The sequence below is a fragment of the Manacus candei genome, unplaced genomic scaffold (genome assembly GCF_025592945.1).
Source record: "Manacus candei isolate 608988 ecotype Guabito, Panama unplaced genomic scaffold, ASM2559294v1 h1tg000049l, whole genome shotgun sequence".
In the NCBI taxonomy this organism is placed as follows: domain Eukaryota; kingdom Metazoa; phylum Chordata; class Aves; order Passeriformes; family Pipridae; genus Manacus; species Manacus candei.
In genome coordinates this window covers 2,072,665-2,089,134 of record NW_026138097.1, presented here as the reverse complement: position 1 = coordinate 2,089,134, position 16,470 = coordinate 2,072,665, and the positions used below count along the sequence as shown (strand labels likewise).

Sequence of the window (16,470 nt, the reverse complement as noted above, 5' to 3'; positions counted from 1 at the left end):
CACTGCTTTTCTGTAATAATATACAGACTTAGTGGGCTTGGCAAGAATTTTGGCTGGTAGAATACAAGGTGACCTGGCATGCTATATCAACTGTCTCCTGAGAAAAAATTTAACATTCTACTACAGTTTCAGGTTGTTAATTAAACATTACCTTGTTGGAGAAATTTTTCTTCATAATCATGCAAAGTGAACAACAGTTATTTTCTGCGTGAGGTAGTTGTATCTTTAAAGTCCAGGATCTGGTATTTCTGCATAGAGATGAGAGTTCCCTGAAAAGGGAAATTTCTGAATTTGAATGAAGATGCTGGTGCTGAAAGCGTCAGATTAACAACCTTTGAGTTTGTGTTTTCAGATGCAGAAACTTCTGTAGCTCTTTCTGATTGGACTCTGGGTAATTTGTTTCTATTCTGTAAGGCAGGATTTCTGGAAGAGCTGGAGATGGGTCATTGCACTAGCTATAGGAAGTGCTTCTTTTTGTTTCTGCAGCATGAAGCTTAATCAGTTGTCTGTCAGTGGTATCTTGAAGTTGCGTCTGGAGTGTTTCAGGAATAGCTTATTGACCACGTGCACTGTGAATTGGTCCAGCAAGAGCTTCTACTAAATTCTTCCACATTGCCTAAAAGAATGGCATTGGAACTCTGCTTAAGTTAAAACAAACAAACCACCAAAAGAAACCCAACTCCTCTTTCCCTGCCACCCCCCATCCCCCAAATACCCTCCCAAAAAAAACTAAACAACCAAAATATCAACCCACAAATAAGAAAGCAACCAAAAAACCTGCAAATACGCTGGTGGTGTGTGGCTGTATTAGTATTTTAAAGACTAAATGTAATCCCAGCACTAGCAAACACTTTGTTCGCTTTGCTTAGTAACGTTTGCTTTTAGGTGGTTTTTGGTATAAATAAGTGAAAATATATATTTTAAACTAATATTTGTCCTGCCTGCTAGATGAAGCTTAGGTGATTTAAATGGGATGTTGGAGGAAAGCCTTTTATTCTTTTTATTTGTTGGCAGTGTGATATTGGAAAACTATGAACCTGTGATGGTATTTCTTTCAGGAGCTGGCGATGATACAAGAGCCTGGGGCCCACCTTTTGCTGGGACAGAAAGTGTTTACTTTCTCAGTGTCAATAGAAATAAAAAGGTAAATGGGGGGTGGAATTGAACATTAGCCTAAGTTTTCTGTGACTACAACTGAATATATAAAACTTCTTAGTTGGATTCTTAACATATATATAATGGAGCAATAGTTACATTGGCCTTAAGTTATGATGAATAAATTTGAGGAGAATAACCGAGAGTGCTTTTGAACAAAAGAGTCTGCAAATCTCTCGTATGGTGCTGTGGACAGTTGAGGCAAATTCAAAAAGCAAAAGTGCTCCTTCCAGTCTTCAGTTGCTGGTGCAACTTGACTGAAAATGAAACCTGCTGACAATAAGGGTTATTTTAATTGAATGATCCTTTTTTTCAGGTGCATCAGGTCAGCTGACGTGCATCAGCTGGCACCTGGAGCTGAAGGAGTGCTGGCATTATACCACAGTGAGGTTGGCTCAAGGTAGCTTGTGAAACTTCGGAATTAGCATGAAGTTTCATGATATACCTGAATTGTTTAATGGCTTGTTGCCATTGAAACAAATGTTTCTGGTGTCCCCATGTGTATTTGCAGTAGTAAGTCTTGTGCAAATAATACGGTGAAGAGACTGCAAATGGTGCAGCTCCCAGCTGCACATCTGTCAGACTTGTTTTAGACCTTGTCTGATCCATTGGTGAGACAGTTCAGCTTACTCTACTGAGAGAGTTTTTTTTTTTTTTCAGAAAGAGGTGGGGGGTATATGTTATAATTTATTTATCCAAATTAACTGCAGTGTGAATTTGACTGTTGGTTATGTGTAGAAGAGGCTTATGATCACCAGAAGGGTTTTCACATAAATTACTGTTGTATTTTTTTTAATCCCCAGAGTATAGCTATCAACATGAAGGATTCAAAAGGAGCAAAGCTAATCAGAGAGGTAGGTTTTGATAGCGTGTGAAGTGTGCCTATTTTGCATTGTTGTTATCCTGAGTAATAAAGATTAAACTCTGCATTTCAAGTATTAATTTGAAGTCTGATAATTAAAAAATGTATGTACACAGTTGATTTGGTAAATTGCAGTATATAGCCTTTGTGCTTTTGGACTCAATGTTCAGTGTAACTTCTAATGATTTTAGATATAAAATTTGCACAAAAATGTCATCAAAGTCGTCAAATGAAATATTGTCAGGAAATGGTCTAATAGCCTACTGCTTTCCTCTTACTGCTGCTGTATTTGATCTTACTGTAGTACTTCATTAGAAGAATTAAAGATGGACTGATCTTAGGATGTCAGCGAGCAGTTGAGAAAGAGGAGATACTGTATTTGAAGTTTTTTGAATGTTACTGTGTATTCATGACTTCAGTAGCTGTATCTCTTTCTGAGAAATATTGTCCTGTAGGTCAAACTTAGTATTTGTTTCCTTTTCAGTGTTTGACTTTAGAGTCTTTTAAAGGTGATCCATTTTTTTCTATTTAAAAATTAATAAAAGCATCCTATTTCCCATTCTGTGAAAGTTGTGCTTTGTCATCCCTTTATTATTTGTTGAGAAATGTAAGACCTGCTACTTGCTAGTGCTGGGTTTTAAACCCTGCAGTACTAACAGCTGGCTTCTGTTACTGTTTGTTTCAGTGTCAGTTCCAATCACTTTTTCACAGTGAGACTGTATGTGTCATGCAATAAGTGGAATTTGTCTGGTAGTATTTTCTCTTGGGAATATTGCATGAAATGGAAATAGATAGTTTTCTGATACTTGTGACTTGTTAGCTATGTAAAAGGTACTTCATATGGAAATCTTTGGAATTTATAAGTCAAGGATTCCGGAATGCCTTTTCTTTTTGCAGAACAGAACCATTTATTGTTGATTTCTTAAAAAGTTGTATGTTTATCTTCTAAAAAATTTAGAAACAGAAACTGTCATTAGGTATAATTTTTCATGGTATAACACAGACGTCTATTTGAAGTAGTCATATTCTAAGTAAGGGCTATAAAAATTGTTCCTCTGGCATAAGAAGACTAATTAGTTGCTTGACCTTTACAAATGGTGAAAGAAAAACTACTCTACGCAGTGTCCACTGATTACACATGTGTGGGCTGGAGGTGTTCAAAGATTTAAAGGCAGCTGGGCCTATGAGTAGGATGAGCTGGAGATAAAACCAGTTTGTATCCTTTAATAAAGTTGCTTTAATCATCACTATAGATTTCTGTTCCTTAAATTAATGGCATCCCTATGTGATATAGCAACATTGTGAACTGATTAGGCATTATTTAAGTGTCACTCTACTTGTGGAGTTGTCCATCATTCTGCTTGATTTAGAGTGATATATTTTGAAAGCACTTGGTGCAGAGGCCTTAACATTCTATTATGCATCTCAAATGGAACTTCTGTTTGGAGTTCTGTCAAAAAGTATGTGTAAAGGGAAAGTTGGCTACCAGGCTTTTGTTTCCTGTTGCCTCCTGCTATATCAGGACAGATGTGTATAGAATTGAAATTGTTCAGTATTATATTTGTTACTACAAAAAGTAGTGTTAATGTCTGTAAAGTAACTGATGACAAGCAGAAATTCAAGTTTGTGACACTGGTTCCTCATCCATAAATATGAATTTTGTCCAAGCCTAAACACTACAAAGAAATGTAACAATGTTATAATTTTTTTTTTTTTATTAAGAAAGGTAGCATGGTTAGAATAGGTTGTATTTCCCTCTCTCAGAAATTTTACATAGGTAGATGAAGGCAAATCTCAATCTGGAATCGTGTTAAAAACAGGACTGGTGAGTCTTCAGCTGTATGACACAGCACAGACTTGATAATTCAGTCAGTAATATCAAGCGAGCTGAAGAAATCTGTTAATCAGGAGTTCTTGCTGCCTTTCATTCTTTGGCACAGCACTACAAAAGATTTTTGCAAGGGTCTGTTGTTTCATATGTGATTAGGTGATTTCCACAAAATTATTCTTGGATCTTCTTTTCTGTTTCTTTATTCTGTGTCACTTGTAGCCCTGTTTTTCTTTCTAATGTTTTTTGACTCACTGTTAACTGCCTTCCAAATATTTCTATGTCTTCCTGAATGAATATAATTTTTTTTTCTCTTCAGTGATGGTATGTGCACCAGCCCCATACTTTGGCATCCTTTTGTAGTAATATGGCTCAGTATCTCTTTAGAATGTTATTCAAGAGTTATTGTCAGAAGCTCATTTTAAGAACCCTGAGGATACTTTTCTCCTGTGTATTTAGCCTTAACTAATTAACTTATCTATTCATGAAGGACTTGGGGGAATTTAATTGGCTGGGAGCTGATGGCACTTCTTCTCTTCCACTACTTTTAGCTGATGAGTCAATGCATCTCATGCATGCTCTCTTACTTGATAAAGCAAACTATTAATGCAAATACATGTATATATGAACACACACACAAAGAATATGTGTGTATATATATATGTTTATATGTGTGTGTATGCACATTCTCCTCTGTGGAGTTCTTGTGAAAACCAAATCGCCCCCCCCCCCAAAAACCTGTCCAAACAATGAACCAAAAAAACCCCAACAAAAACCCAAAGAAAACTTCCCAAAGGTATGTATAGTTTACTTAAACAAGTTAGTAGCATCGTTACTTGTTATTCAATATAATGACTACTTTGGCATGAGTGATGCCAGTTTTTATTTCCTGAGGCATAGATGTTAAGCATATCAGTTCCTATCTGGAATAGATAGTATTCAAACTCAGGTCTGTGTTGTAGCACTATGTTAGATGATGTTAAAATACAGGTGATATATTTAGAGGATTTGTAGGGCATAAAGTGTGACATTTCAGTTGACAATGGACTTAAAACTCTATTAAGACTGAAAATTCCTTTGTTTTAAGAACACACGGTTTGTTTGGATCAGAGTCTGAATCCATTTTCCACAATGGCAGAATTGTGGGTTCAGTGAGCATCAAAAGTACCATACATAGAATACTGTCTTTATGCATTAAAGTCTGTTTCCAAGTGCCACAAAAACTTTAGCTGTAGAGCTGATGCAGCACTTGTAGGATGTCTTGAAAATTCATTTCTCTGAGAGTATATACCCTGCTAAACTGGGCCCAAGTCACTGTATCCTCATCATTGTCATCCCATGTATGTTACCAAGTCCAGAGTTACTCATCATGTTACAGTACCGTGTGTCACGCTTTCTTCCTCAGTGGCTTGTAGGAGATGATAGTTCTTCAATATGAGATGGACAACAACTTTCAAACCATCTTAGCCCTTACAATCACTATAATTTGCAGACATCATAAAATCCTGGCGAAAGCAATATAGTTTTTAACCAGTTTTGTCTCTCGAATGAATTAGGCTAAGGCTGTAGCATTACCAGTTTAAAAAGTATTTACGTGTGAACTGTAATGAATTTAAATAGAAAATAAAACCTCCTTTATTTTTCATAAAGGCATACTATTAAAACCTAGCAGCTTGTCCCAGTTGTATTTCCCTAATTAAGGATCTGTTTCTTATTTCATTATAGTCCTACAGGTCCTTGACATAACCACTTTAAAAATACTTAATAACATATTTTAAAATGCACCTTTGCCATATGCCACATGTAGTTACTATAAATGTTATTAATGTCTTTTCTGTGCATCAAATTAAACCATTTATAAGTTGAGTGCTGCCTTGTCTAAATAAGAATCAATTTCTTCTGTCTTTCCTGTTAAATATTTGCAGACTTGGCAGCTTCTTTGGCCTTAAATTTGGTTGAACAGCTGACATGCTAAAACAAAAGTGCATGTCGTTATTATGATGACACTAGTTTATAGAAGCTGGTCTAATTGTAATCAATGATTTGAAAATGAAAACCAATTAAAATTATTTCTAAGGTAGAAAAGAAATGAAGGATGAAGATACATTCTACCTCCTTTTTCTCAAGGTAAGTGCAAGTATATAGGTGAAGATTGTTCTGTAAACTGTTGTCAAACCATAGGAAATTGATGTGATAATATCACATCAATGTGTAATATCACAGTTTTGTCTAATCACTTTAGGATTTTGACAGTCTTTTTTATAGATATGTGACATCTCTAATATGTAGTTCGCAGAAATGCACAGTCTAACAGGCAAAAAAATATCTCTAGGCTTGTAAGTTTTCTCTTATTAGAAAGACTAGAGCCATTTTGATTATTGAGGTTTTTAAAATTAAATTACATAATACATAGGAATGTATTGAACTTTTGGAAGCTAATTAACGAATCTTACTCATCCATTTCTTTTCTAAAGCTTGCAGCAGCATCTGATGTTTTTGTGGAAAACTACATCCCTGGGAAACTGGCTGAAATGGGTTTAGGTTATGAAGACATTAAAAATGTTGCTCCTCACATAGTGTACTGTTCAATAACAGGTATTTTTTTTTTTAATTATGTTCAATTATTTTCAATTGTGTTCATTATTTTCTTTATTCCAGTCAAAGTGTTAAAAAAGTCATATAGTTACTTAGATTTATGTTACTTTGATGTCAGTTAAGATAAATTGAAAGATAGTGAGTTTTTTCAATTCAAAAGCAGGTATAGAAAAACTGGGAGGCAGCAACCATGTCAACAGCTTACAAGTTGTTCAGTGACGTTACCATGCCACCCTTACATGTTCCTCCTGATTTTGAAGGAGCTGGGATTGAGTGGCCTCTGTGGATTTTGCTTTGAACTGGTTGAAAACTCAGATTTCTTTTTTTTTTTTTTCCCCCCTCCCAGAAGTTCTGCTGAATCTGTTTACGTATTGCAGGTTTTAAATCTGGTAATCTCAATGTTCTTTACTGCTCTGAAGTATCTCTCTCTTTGGAATTGTGCAGTTACATGTTCATGGTAGCCTTACGTGACTTTGCTACAATCTACTGCCTGGTAACTGAAATGGTAGAAGAGTTGTAGGTACTTTAAAAAGCTGGGAAGAATGAAAAGAAAACAGACATGAATATCAGGAACTGCATACATCTAAAAATAATTTTAAGTCTGTAAAAACAATTAAAAACTTCAGCAAAAATCAACTCAAAAAAATCTTGATTAAGTACTAGAATTAAAGTTCTAATATTACAATGAAATTAATGTAAAACAAGTTACAGATATATTTAGATGGTTTTTTAGATGGGTTTAAAATCTTAGTTACGAACCTGTTATGCCTCTGAATTTCTGAAGAATAAATGGCTTTGGCTTTTTAGTTACTGGATATGGATGTAATTTAATCAAAATTCAAATAACTTTTTAGACTCTTGAGATGTATTTATCATGTTGGTGTGGCAAATGTCTGAAGATGACGAGCAGTTATATGCAGGGCTTGCTGAGAATCTTTGAATACATGTTTACGTTGGTCAGTTGCTAGTAGCCACAGTATCTTTCACATTTGTCTGTGCATATAATCACACAACTGGAATTTTTTTTTAGATGGTTTTTTTTTTTGGTTGGTTGGTTGGTTTTTTTTAGTTGTTGTACCCATAATGATGAAAAATTATAAAAATTACATCCAAGCGACAGTCTATATGAGGTAACTTGGCCTTTGATTCTGGCCAGGACAGGGTTAAATTTTGCAGTAACCAGGAGGAGGCATGGCTATGACACAGATGTTATTCTATACCACCTCAGGTCATATGCAGGGGATGGGGGAAGGGGTCCCTTCTGGTCGAGTAAGTGTGGTGGAGGGGAGGGGTCAGGTAGTGCTGGTTCCCTCTGTTATCGATATTGTAGCTGTTACTGTTTTCTTCTCTCATTGCTGTTTCCAGTAAATTGTTCTTATCTCAGCCCCTGGTCTGTACTTTTTGTGCCTCCAGTTCTCTTCTCCATCCCATTGCAGGGGAGAGGGAGGGAGGATGGGAGTGAGTGAGCAGCATGTGGTTTGGAGTGTTTCGGTGGGAACACTAAACTGGGGAATACCGTTCCTAAACCACAACACCCTCTCATCATATGTTAGATGCTCCAATCTCTTAATCACTTTTGTGACTCTCTGCTAAACTTGCCTCAGTAAGTCCACATCTGCCTTGTACTGGGGAGCCCAGAGCCATGCACAGTACTACAGGTGTGGACTCACCAGCACTGAGAAGAGGGGAAGGATGTCCTCCCTTGATCTGCTCATGATATTCTTCTTAATGCATCACAAAATACTGTTGTTCTCCTCTGCTGAAAGGATGCATACTTTTAGATGCTCTGTTTAAGTGCTCCCTAACTTTCTCAACTGAGGGTAAGTCTTCCTTGATGCAGAATTTCCCTCTAGTCTCAGGGATCTAGGACACCTGAGAGCCAGCTTTTTTGGTAAATCCTGAGGCAAAAAAAGCATTAAATACATCTGCCTTCTTCAAGTCCTTTGTCTGTTCTGCAGTAGGTCCATGTCTTCCCTAGTCTCCTTTCTGCTGCTGATTTGCTTGCAGAATCCTTTCTTGTTGCTTCTTATGTCTTCTGCCAAATTCAACTCCAGGTCAGCCTGGGCTTTTCTAACCATATACTTTTATGACCACACAGCACCTCTATACTTCTAAGTCACTTGCCCCTGCTTCCACCTCTTGCAAAACAAATTGAACAAAGATCATGTAATCTTGCTGTTTAGAGCTTTGTGTAATGCAAAACACATAAAGATTGAAAAATACATCAATAAAGATTATTTTTCATTTATTCATGGACTGTGATAACTTGAGGTTGAAGGTGTTTGGGACATAACAGCTAAGTGATGTTTGTCAGGGATCTGTAAAGCAACTTGGATCTTAAATTATGGTTGCTTAAATCTTGGACACCCAATAGGTGACAAGGCACACCTATTTTAGGATAATTCATCTTTTGGAAATAAAGGCACAAAGTCTAATGCCCTTAATGGATTTCTGATCTGACTTTTTTTTTTTAAGTCAAGGCAGGAGTAGACAAAACTTCAATCTAAGCATATTAAAAGAAGCGACCAGACTAGGACCAAATGTATATCTGTGACAGAGAGGGCATGATGGTTTTTTGGGGACAATCAGGTGGAAAACCTATCTAGGAAGAAAGAATTCCTGATTGATTTTTAAAAGCTCTGTGACCTAATTCTAGATATTACAATTCAATTAATAACTTTTTTGTGCCTTTTTTTTTTTCAAGGGAGATAGGAAGATGGGAATAGGTACTAGGCTCTGGAACTTCAGGGTCAGGCAAATAGTGAAGGTGAAGATCTATCTGGACCAAGTCAATCAACCAGACACATTACAACTATGGCTGTTAAGAAATAAAGAAGGATAATTATTGTAGGTCCCTCCCTTCTGCGGGAAACTGAATACCCTGTATGCTGACCAGACCTATCCCACAGGGACATGGGCAGCCTCCCTGGGGCCTGGGTAAGGGATATTACTAGAAGATTCCCTGGACTGATTCAACCCACCCTACTTCTGGGTGTCCAGGTTGGCAGTGATGAGGTTGAGGAGAAAATCCTAGGACAGTGAAAAAGACCTTCAGGGAACTGGGATGACTGGTTGAAGGAATAAGAGTACAGGTGGTGTTTTTTTCAATCCTTTCAGTAGCAGGGAAGAGTGCTGAAAGAAACAGGAGAACCAACCTGATCAACACATGGCTTAAAGACTGGTGCCATTGGTGCAGTTTTAGCTTTTTCGAACGTGGAACAGTTTATACAGCACCAGGCCTGATGGAGACCAATGAGACTTGCCTCTGTAAGAGGGTGAAAAGTATTCTAGCCCATCAGTTGACAAGGATGATTGAGAGGGCTTTAAACTAGGTTTGAAGGGGAAAGGTGATAAGACCAGGGTCACTAGAAATTAGCCTAGAGGAGGCATGCCAGAGTTGGGGATGAAATCAATAGCCCAACTGAAGTGGATCTGCACCAATGCACACAGTGTGGGTAACAAACAGGAGAAGCTGGAGGTCATTCTGCAGCAGGAAGGCTATGACTCAGTTGCCTTCATGGAAACACAGTGGGATGACTCACAAGACTGGAGTGCTAAATAGGTGGCTACAAGCACTTCAGAAGGGTCAAGTGAGGAGGAAGAGGCAGTGGGGTGGTTTTGTATATTAGGGAGTGTTTCAATTGTTCAGAGCTTAAGGATAGTGGTGATAAGGTTGAGTGTCTATGGGTAACAATCAGGGATGGCTAGCAAGACAAACATCAGACAAACATCGTGGTGAGAGTCTGTTATAGACCACCCAACCAGGATGAAGAGGCAGATGAACTATTCTGTAAGTGGCTGGCTGATGTTTCACAATCACTAGCCTTGTTCTTATGGGAGACTAACTTGCTGGATGTCTCTTGGAAACTCAACACAGCAGAGGGGAGGCAGTCTAGGAGGTTCCTGGAGTGTGTGGAAGATAAATTCCTGATGCAGCTGGTAAGTGAGCTTAGCGGCGGTGGTGCCCCGCTAGGCCTGCTGTTTACAAACAGAGCAGGTGGGAGCTGTGGTGGTTGGAGGCTGTCTTGGGCACAGCAACCATGAAATGACAGTTTTCAATTCTTAGTGAAATAAGAAAGGGGACCAGCAAAAACTCTATCTTGGACTTCCAGAAGACAGATTTTGTCCTGTCCAGGACACTGGTTTGGAGAGTCCTTTGGGAAACAGCCCTTAGTGACAAAGGGGCCCAGGAAGGCTGGGCATACTTTAAGAAGGAAATCATAAAGATGCAGGAGCAGGCAGTCCCCATGTCTTTAAGCTGTTGGGAAAGAAGACTGGCCTGGTTAAACAGGGAGCTTTCACTGGAACTCAGGGAAAAAAAGAGAATTTATCATCTTTGCAAGAAGAGGGAGGGAAATCAGGAAGAGCACATGAGTTGTTAGGTTGTGTAGAAAGAAAATTAGAAAGGTGAAAGCTGAGCTAGAATTTAATCTGGCCACTGCTGTGAAAGATAATAAAAAATGTTTTTATAAGTACATTAACAACAAAAGGAGGAAAATCTCCAACCTTTACTGGATGTGAAGGGGAACCTTGTAACCAAGGCTGAGGAAAAGGCTCTGGTATTTAACGCCTTCTTTGCCTCAGTCCTTAACAGAAAGACCAGTTATCTACCTGAGCTGGTAGACAGGGACAGGGAGCAGAATCTATCCCCTGCAATCCAGCAGAAATTAGTTAAGTGACCTGCTGTGCCGCTTAGACCCTCCTAGTCCACGCGTCTGGATGGGACTCACCCTAGGATATTAAGGGAGCTGGCAGAATAGCTCAGCAAGACATTCTCCATCGTTTGTCACCAGTCCTGGCAAACTGGGGAGGTTCCAGATGGCTGGAGGTTGGCCAGTGTGACGCCCATCCACAAGAAAGTCCAGAAGGAGGATCTAGGGAACTACAGGCCTGTCAACCTGACCTCGGTGCCCAGGAAAGTTATGGAACAGATTATCTTGAGTGTGATTACACTGCATGTACAAGACAAACAGGAAACAGGCCTAGTTACCCTGGATTTAGGAACAGCAGGTCCTGCTTGACCAACCTGATCTCCATTTATGATCAGGTGACCCACCTAGTGGATGAGAGAAAGGCAGTGGATGGACCTGGACTTCAGTAAAGCCTTTGATACTGTCTTCTGTGGCATTCTCATGGAGAAGCTGACAGCCTGTGGCTTGGATGGGTGCATTCTTTACTGGGTTAAAAACTGGCTGAATGGCCAGGCCTTGAGAGTGGTGGTGAATGGTGCTAAATCCAGTTGATGTGTGGCAACTAGTGGTGTCCCCCAGGGATCAGTATTGCACCAGTCCTGTTTAATATCTTTATTGATAATTTGGACAAGGGGATTGAGGGCACCCTCACTAAGTTGGGCAGGGGTGTTGATTTGCTGGAGGATCTGGAGAGGGTTCTGGTCTGGCTGGATTGATGGGCCAAGGCCAAGTGTATGAGGTTCAATAAGGCCAAGTGCTGGGTTCTGTACTTAGGTCACAACAACCACATGCAGTGCTACAGACTGGAGGCAGAGTGGCTGGAAAGTGTCCCAGTGGAAAAGGGCCTGGGATGCTGTTCAACAGCTGTCTGACCATGAGCCAACAGTGTGCCCAGACAGCCAAGAAGGCCCGTGGCATCTTGACTTGTATCAAAAATAGTTATTGTCCCTATATAGTTGGCACTGACTGGTTCAGCACCTGCTGGCTGCATTTTGTGTTTGTTATTACAATGATAGTAGCCATTACCCTGTTACAGGTTAGGTTTTTTGCCAGATCCTTGAGGTGGTTCAGATGCTGAATGAGTGCACTACTAGTGATACTGTTCTTGTGTGTTCTGTTATATAGGAATTTCTGTTTTGTGCTGCTTGATGTGCTTGATGTGAGTCAGATTGGGCAGGGCTGTTCAAAGTAAATCGCCTTGGTCATGGGGTCATGAGTGGTTCATACATGCCATCTGTAATAGAACAACACTTGTATGTATTTCATACATACTCCATACCTCCCTTCTGGATGGTAGGTAAAATATCATAGAGATGTCATCAGCTTACTTTTTATTTACTATATCCTTTGTACTTCTTGGTTTAATTTACGGTATCACCGTGAAATTTTGTCTAATCAATCCCAATTATAATACTGTATGGTTCCTTCTATTCTGCCTTTCTCTTCAATTCTGATGGCTTACAAACTGGTATTTTTATTCTTTTCAGCCTCCTACCTACATGACCTCTCTGTGCCCTCTTTTTGGTCTATACCTGCCTTTTGCTAGCCATGGTTGCCCAGCTTGGCCAGTTCATACTCCTCCCTTCACTAGTTCAGTTCCTCATCAAAGATCCATTTCCCTTACCTCCTTTGACTTCATATTTTCCTACCAACTTCCTGTTACAGCTAATCATGTTCTCCAGTCCTTCAGGAACTTCATTCTAACCTTTTTTTTCCATTTCTCCTTTTCTGTATAGCAGTTCTAATAGCAATGGAGTAGGGGGGGAATACTCTCTATGCTTCTTTTTGAGTGCTATCATCATGCACAATAGGTGTGAGCAGTAAGTAGAAAGGAAAACTGGGCTAGAGCATGCTCTGCTGGTCTGTGGTGAAAGCATATGCACATTTTTCAGGACAGACTGCTAGTTTGTGTGGTATGATGGAAGCATGCTCTTCTTGAACTGTATTGTTAGAGATTTTAGCCTTGTAGTACTAACAAATATTTCTTTGGAGAGTGAAACGTATGGAGGTGACTGGTTCAGCTGCATAGGGACATATTGTAGCAGAATATAAAATCTATAATATCAGAATATAAATCTATCAGAACATAAAATATATCATGCTCCTTAGAAGAGATATTACTTTATAACTTAAATAGAATTGAGCCATTTTTCTTAAATACAGGAATAATGTTTGTGCAGAGTTGTCTCTCTAAATTTTGGACTATGCAAATTTTTTGTGATAGTAAAATGAAATACAGTACAGTTTTTTCTGAAAGCCCAAGATCATATGTAGGTGAAGAGTTTAGGCATTGGTATGCCAGATGTTTTCTCTTTTATGGTATTTTGGAAGTCATGATTAGCAAACTGAGTTTCTTATCCAAACAGCTCTGATTGAGTGTATTCAACTCTGCAGTGACTGCTGCAGGGTTTTGAGGATTTCCGGGATATTTCCCAATGTTCCTGTTCCTTTGAGTGCACTTGAGCTCCAAATTGCCTGTTCTCACTCACAAGTTGGCTTGCTGATGAGAATAATCTTAGAACTAGTTTAAATATGATGTATTTTGACAGTTCTGTGGTTGAGATTAGTTTAAGGTCTGGAAAATTGGATGGTTAAATTAAATAATGTACAGATCACAAGGGAGTGACCGTATCTGTATGGTCTGTGTAACGCTCTCACTGAGAAAGTCACAGTTTGTTCCTGAACAGGAGGGGGCACTGTTTAAAAGGACAACATGGTTTTCAAATCAAAGCACTTTTTTTTTTCCTTAAAGTCTCTGAAAGTATTGTGTTCTCAAAGAATTTTATGGTTTGCTTTTAGATGATGAAAGCTACTCCTCTCAGGTTCTCTACCCTACCCCTTTGCTCTGCTAATGTGAATGAATTATGATTACTCTTCTCTTGTGTACAGGTTTTTCCAAAGATAGTGTTGTTTTTTTGGTTTTGTTTTTTTTTTTCCTCTCCTCCTTTTCTAGGTAGTAATACTTTGTATCATATTCAGACTGCTTTTTATGTTGCTCGTGGTATTATGAAATCTTGTTTTGGTGTTTTACATCATTTAATTTCTTAGAATATAGATGTGATGCTTAAGTTTTCTTTTAAGGAAGTTCTACTCCTGTAAAGACTTTTTGGTGTCTTTATGCATTAAAGAAATTGAATTTAGAATCACAGAATGGGTAAGGTTGGAAGGGACCACAGTGAGTTTTCTGGTCCAACCTTCCTGCTCAAGCAGGATCATCGCAGAGCACATTGCACAGGATTGCATCCAGACAGTTTTTGAGTATCTCCAGTGAGGGAGACTCCACAATCCCTCTCAGCAATCTGTTCCAGTGACAGGCCTTCAACCAGACTTTGTGCCTCTGATCATGACCCTCTGGGATCTGCCACTGTACATAGCAATAGTTGTAGAAAATCTTAGAAATATTCTTAGTTAAACCAAAAGTAACTATGAAGATAAATTTTTGAGATTGGTATTTTTATTAACTTTGTGTTAACTGTAACAGATTACATTTCTTGGGGATTTGTAGTCTCTATCCCAAAGTACTTAGTCTTAATTCTGAAGGTACAAATATTTTGACTGTACTAAACTGTTGGCAAACTGTGTTATGGTAAAAGGGAAAAAATTAGGTGGAAAGAGAAGCAAAAGTTTTATAGAAGTGTTATGTGTCACCTGAGTTTCCTATGGGTCTGAATCTGGAATTGTTGTATATATAGCTTTTATTTAATTTATATAAAGTCCTAAAGATCCATAAATGAACACATTTCAAAACAGTAAGTAAATCCTCTGTGTCTCTTGAGTGATTCTGCTGAATCTATGAAAAGGAAAATAGTTCTTTACCCGTAAAGGTTAATAATAACTTAAAAAACCCCAACATTTGGCACTTCCCAGTACATTGTTTTGTCCTGATAATTTGTAGAATTTGTAGAATGAGAAGATGTAATGTTACAGTTTTGATGCATATACCTACTTTGTCTCCAGTATTTTCTTAAGAAAGAAAAGCCATCTGCAGTGTGTTTTGCTGGGCAACGGCTAGCCAAAGTGTTCTTCAGATCCTCTAATTTGTGAACTAACTGTGGTAAGATGTGGAATTGCCTTGGTTTGGATGCAGTTTGTAGACTCCCTCTTACTAAGTGTTTCTGGCCTCTAAAATTATAGATAACTTTGAGTGTGTCTTCACACCTACTCATTCCTCTGACAATTGGTATTTTTGTGGTTTCTATATGGTTCTAGTCTGTATATAATTAACTGGTACAAACTGATAGATTACCTGCCAAAAAAATGGTTGCTCAAGTTTAAAAAAATCACTGGGCAAAATAATTTATTGATGGTGTAAATTATTTATTGATAGCATACAAGTAAGAAACCAAGTTGTATTGAGAAGCTGACTCAGTTGCAGTTGTAACTAAATAATAGCAGCTATAGGAATGATCTTGATCATTTATCTATTCAAAAGTTATTAAAATTTGTGACTCCAAATTTCTAACAAGAGGACATTTTTTTTGTTATTGCACAAATGCAAAATGACCATAAAACTAGGCACAACAAATTGGAAGGGCAAAAAAAAGAAAAAAAAAAAGAAGGTTAAAAATAACACCTGCATTGCAACATGTGTAGGCTGGTTGAGCCAGGTAGCCAGTTCAAGCAGGATTATGTGCAGAACGAAATGGAAATTAAAAGACTTAACTGAGGATTTAAACAGTTACAGGTGTCTTTTAAATGTATTAAAAGAAGCAAAAATTTTGAGAATGAGTTAATTAAAAAATCTGGAAGCTGCAAAAAAGAGGATTGATGTCTTGGTACCAGTCTTCAGTAAAAGATGTTCATAGAGAATTTTTCAACTGATATATTGTTTTCTAATAATAGAAAATAATGCACTGTCTGATACGTGGAAAGAGGCATTGTCAGAACAACCTGGGTGTTGTGCTTCCAGTAGTCAGTAGTTCTTCATGTGGTTTAAGAACAAGGAGGGAAGTCTGGAAAACTCTGAACATTATACGGCTCTTAAACACAAAAATCACAGGTTCGCAAGCCTTGAGTTATAAACTTAAGTGCTGACAGTGACTGAATAAAGCATTTGGAGGAGAAAAATGTAAAGCTTCTACCTGAGTTTGATTTGATAAAAATAGAGCTTTTCAGCACTGGCAAACAAAAATCAAGCTTCTCTAATCTGTTGTTTTATGGATTATGGAGTTGGAAGATGGACAGATCAAAGACCATGTGTCATTTTTTTGATAGGTTGAAGTTGTCTGAGTGGCCAGTTGAGAGAAGTTATTAACCAAGGTCTAGGGATAAAATGGTCTGAGACCAGTTTTTGAGGAGTTGATTAGCAGACTGGATTTGTGGATATACAAATTATTTTT

General features: G+C 38.2%; 1 protein-coding gene across 6 annotated transcripts in view; it reads left to right on the top strand.

Moving 5' to 3' along the window:
- The window catches only part of SUGCT (succinyl-CoA:glutarate-CoA transferase), a 312,501-nt gene that overhangs the window by 3,946 nt on the left and 292,085 nt on the right, over positions 1-16,470 (top strand). For all 6 annotated transcript variants that reach the window (XM_051798766.1, XM_051798764.1, XM_051798763.1 and 3 more), the window contains 3 exons: positions 1,059-1,144; positions 1,959-2,009; positions 6,320-6,440. In XM_051798766.1, coding sequence (XP_051654726.1) covers positions 1,059-1,144; positions 1,959-2,009; positions 6,320-6,440 — 258 coding nt within the window. The remainder of the gene's footprint in view (positions 1-1,058; positions 1,145-1,958; positions 2,010-6,319; positions 6,441-16,470) is intronic.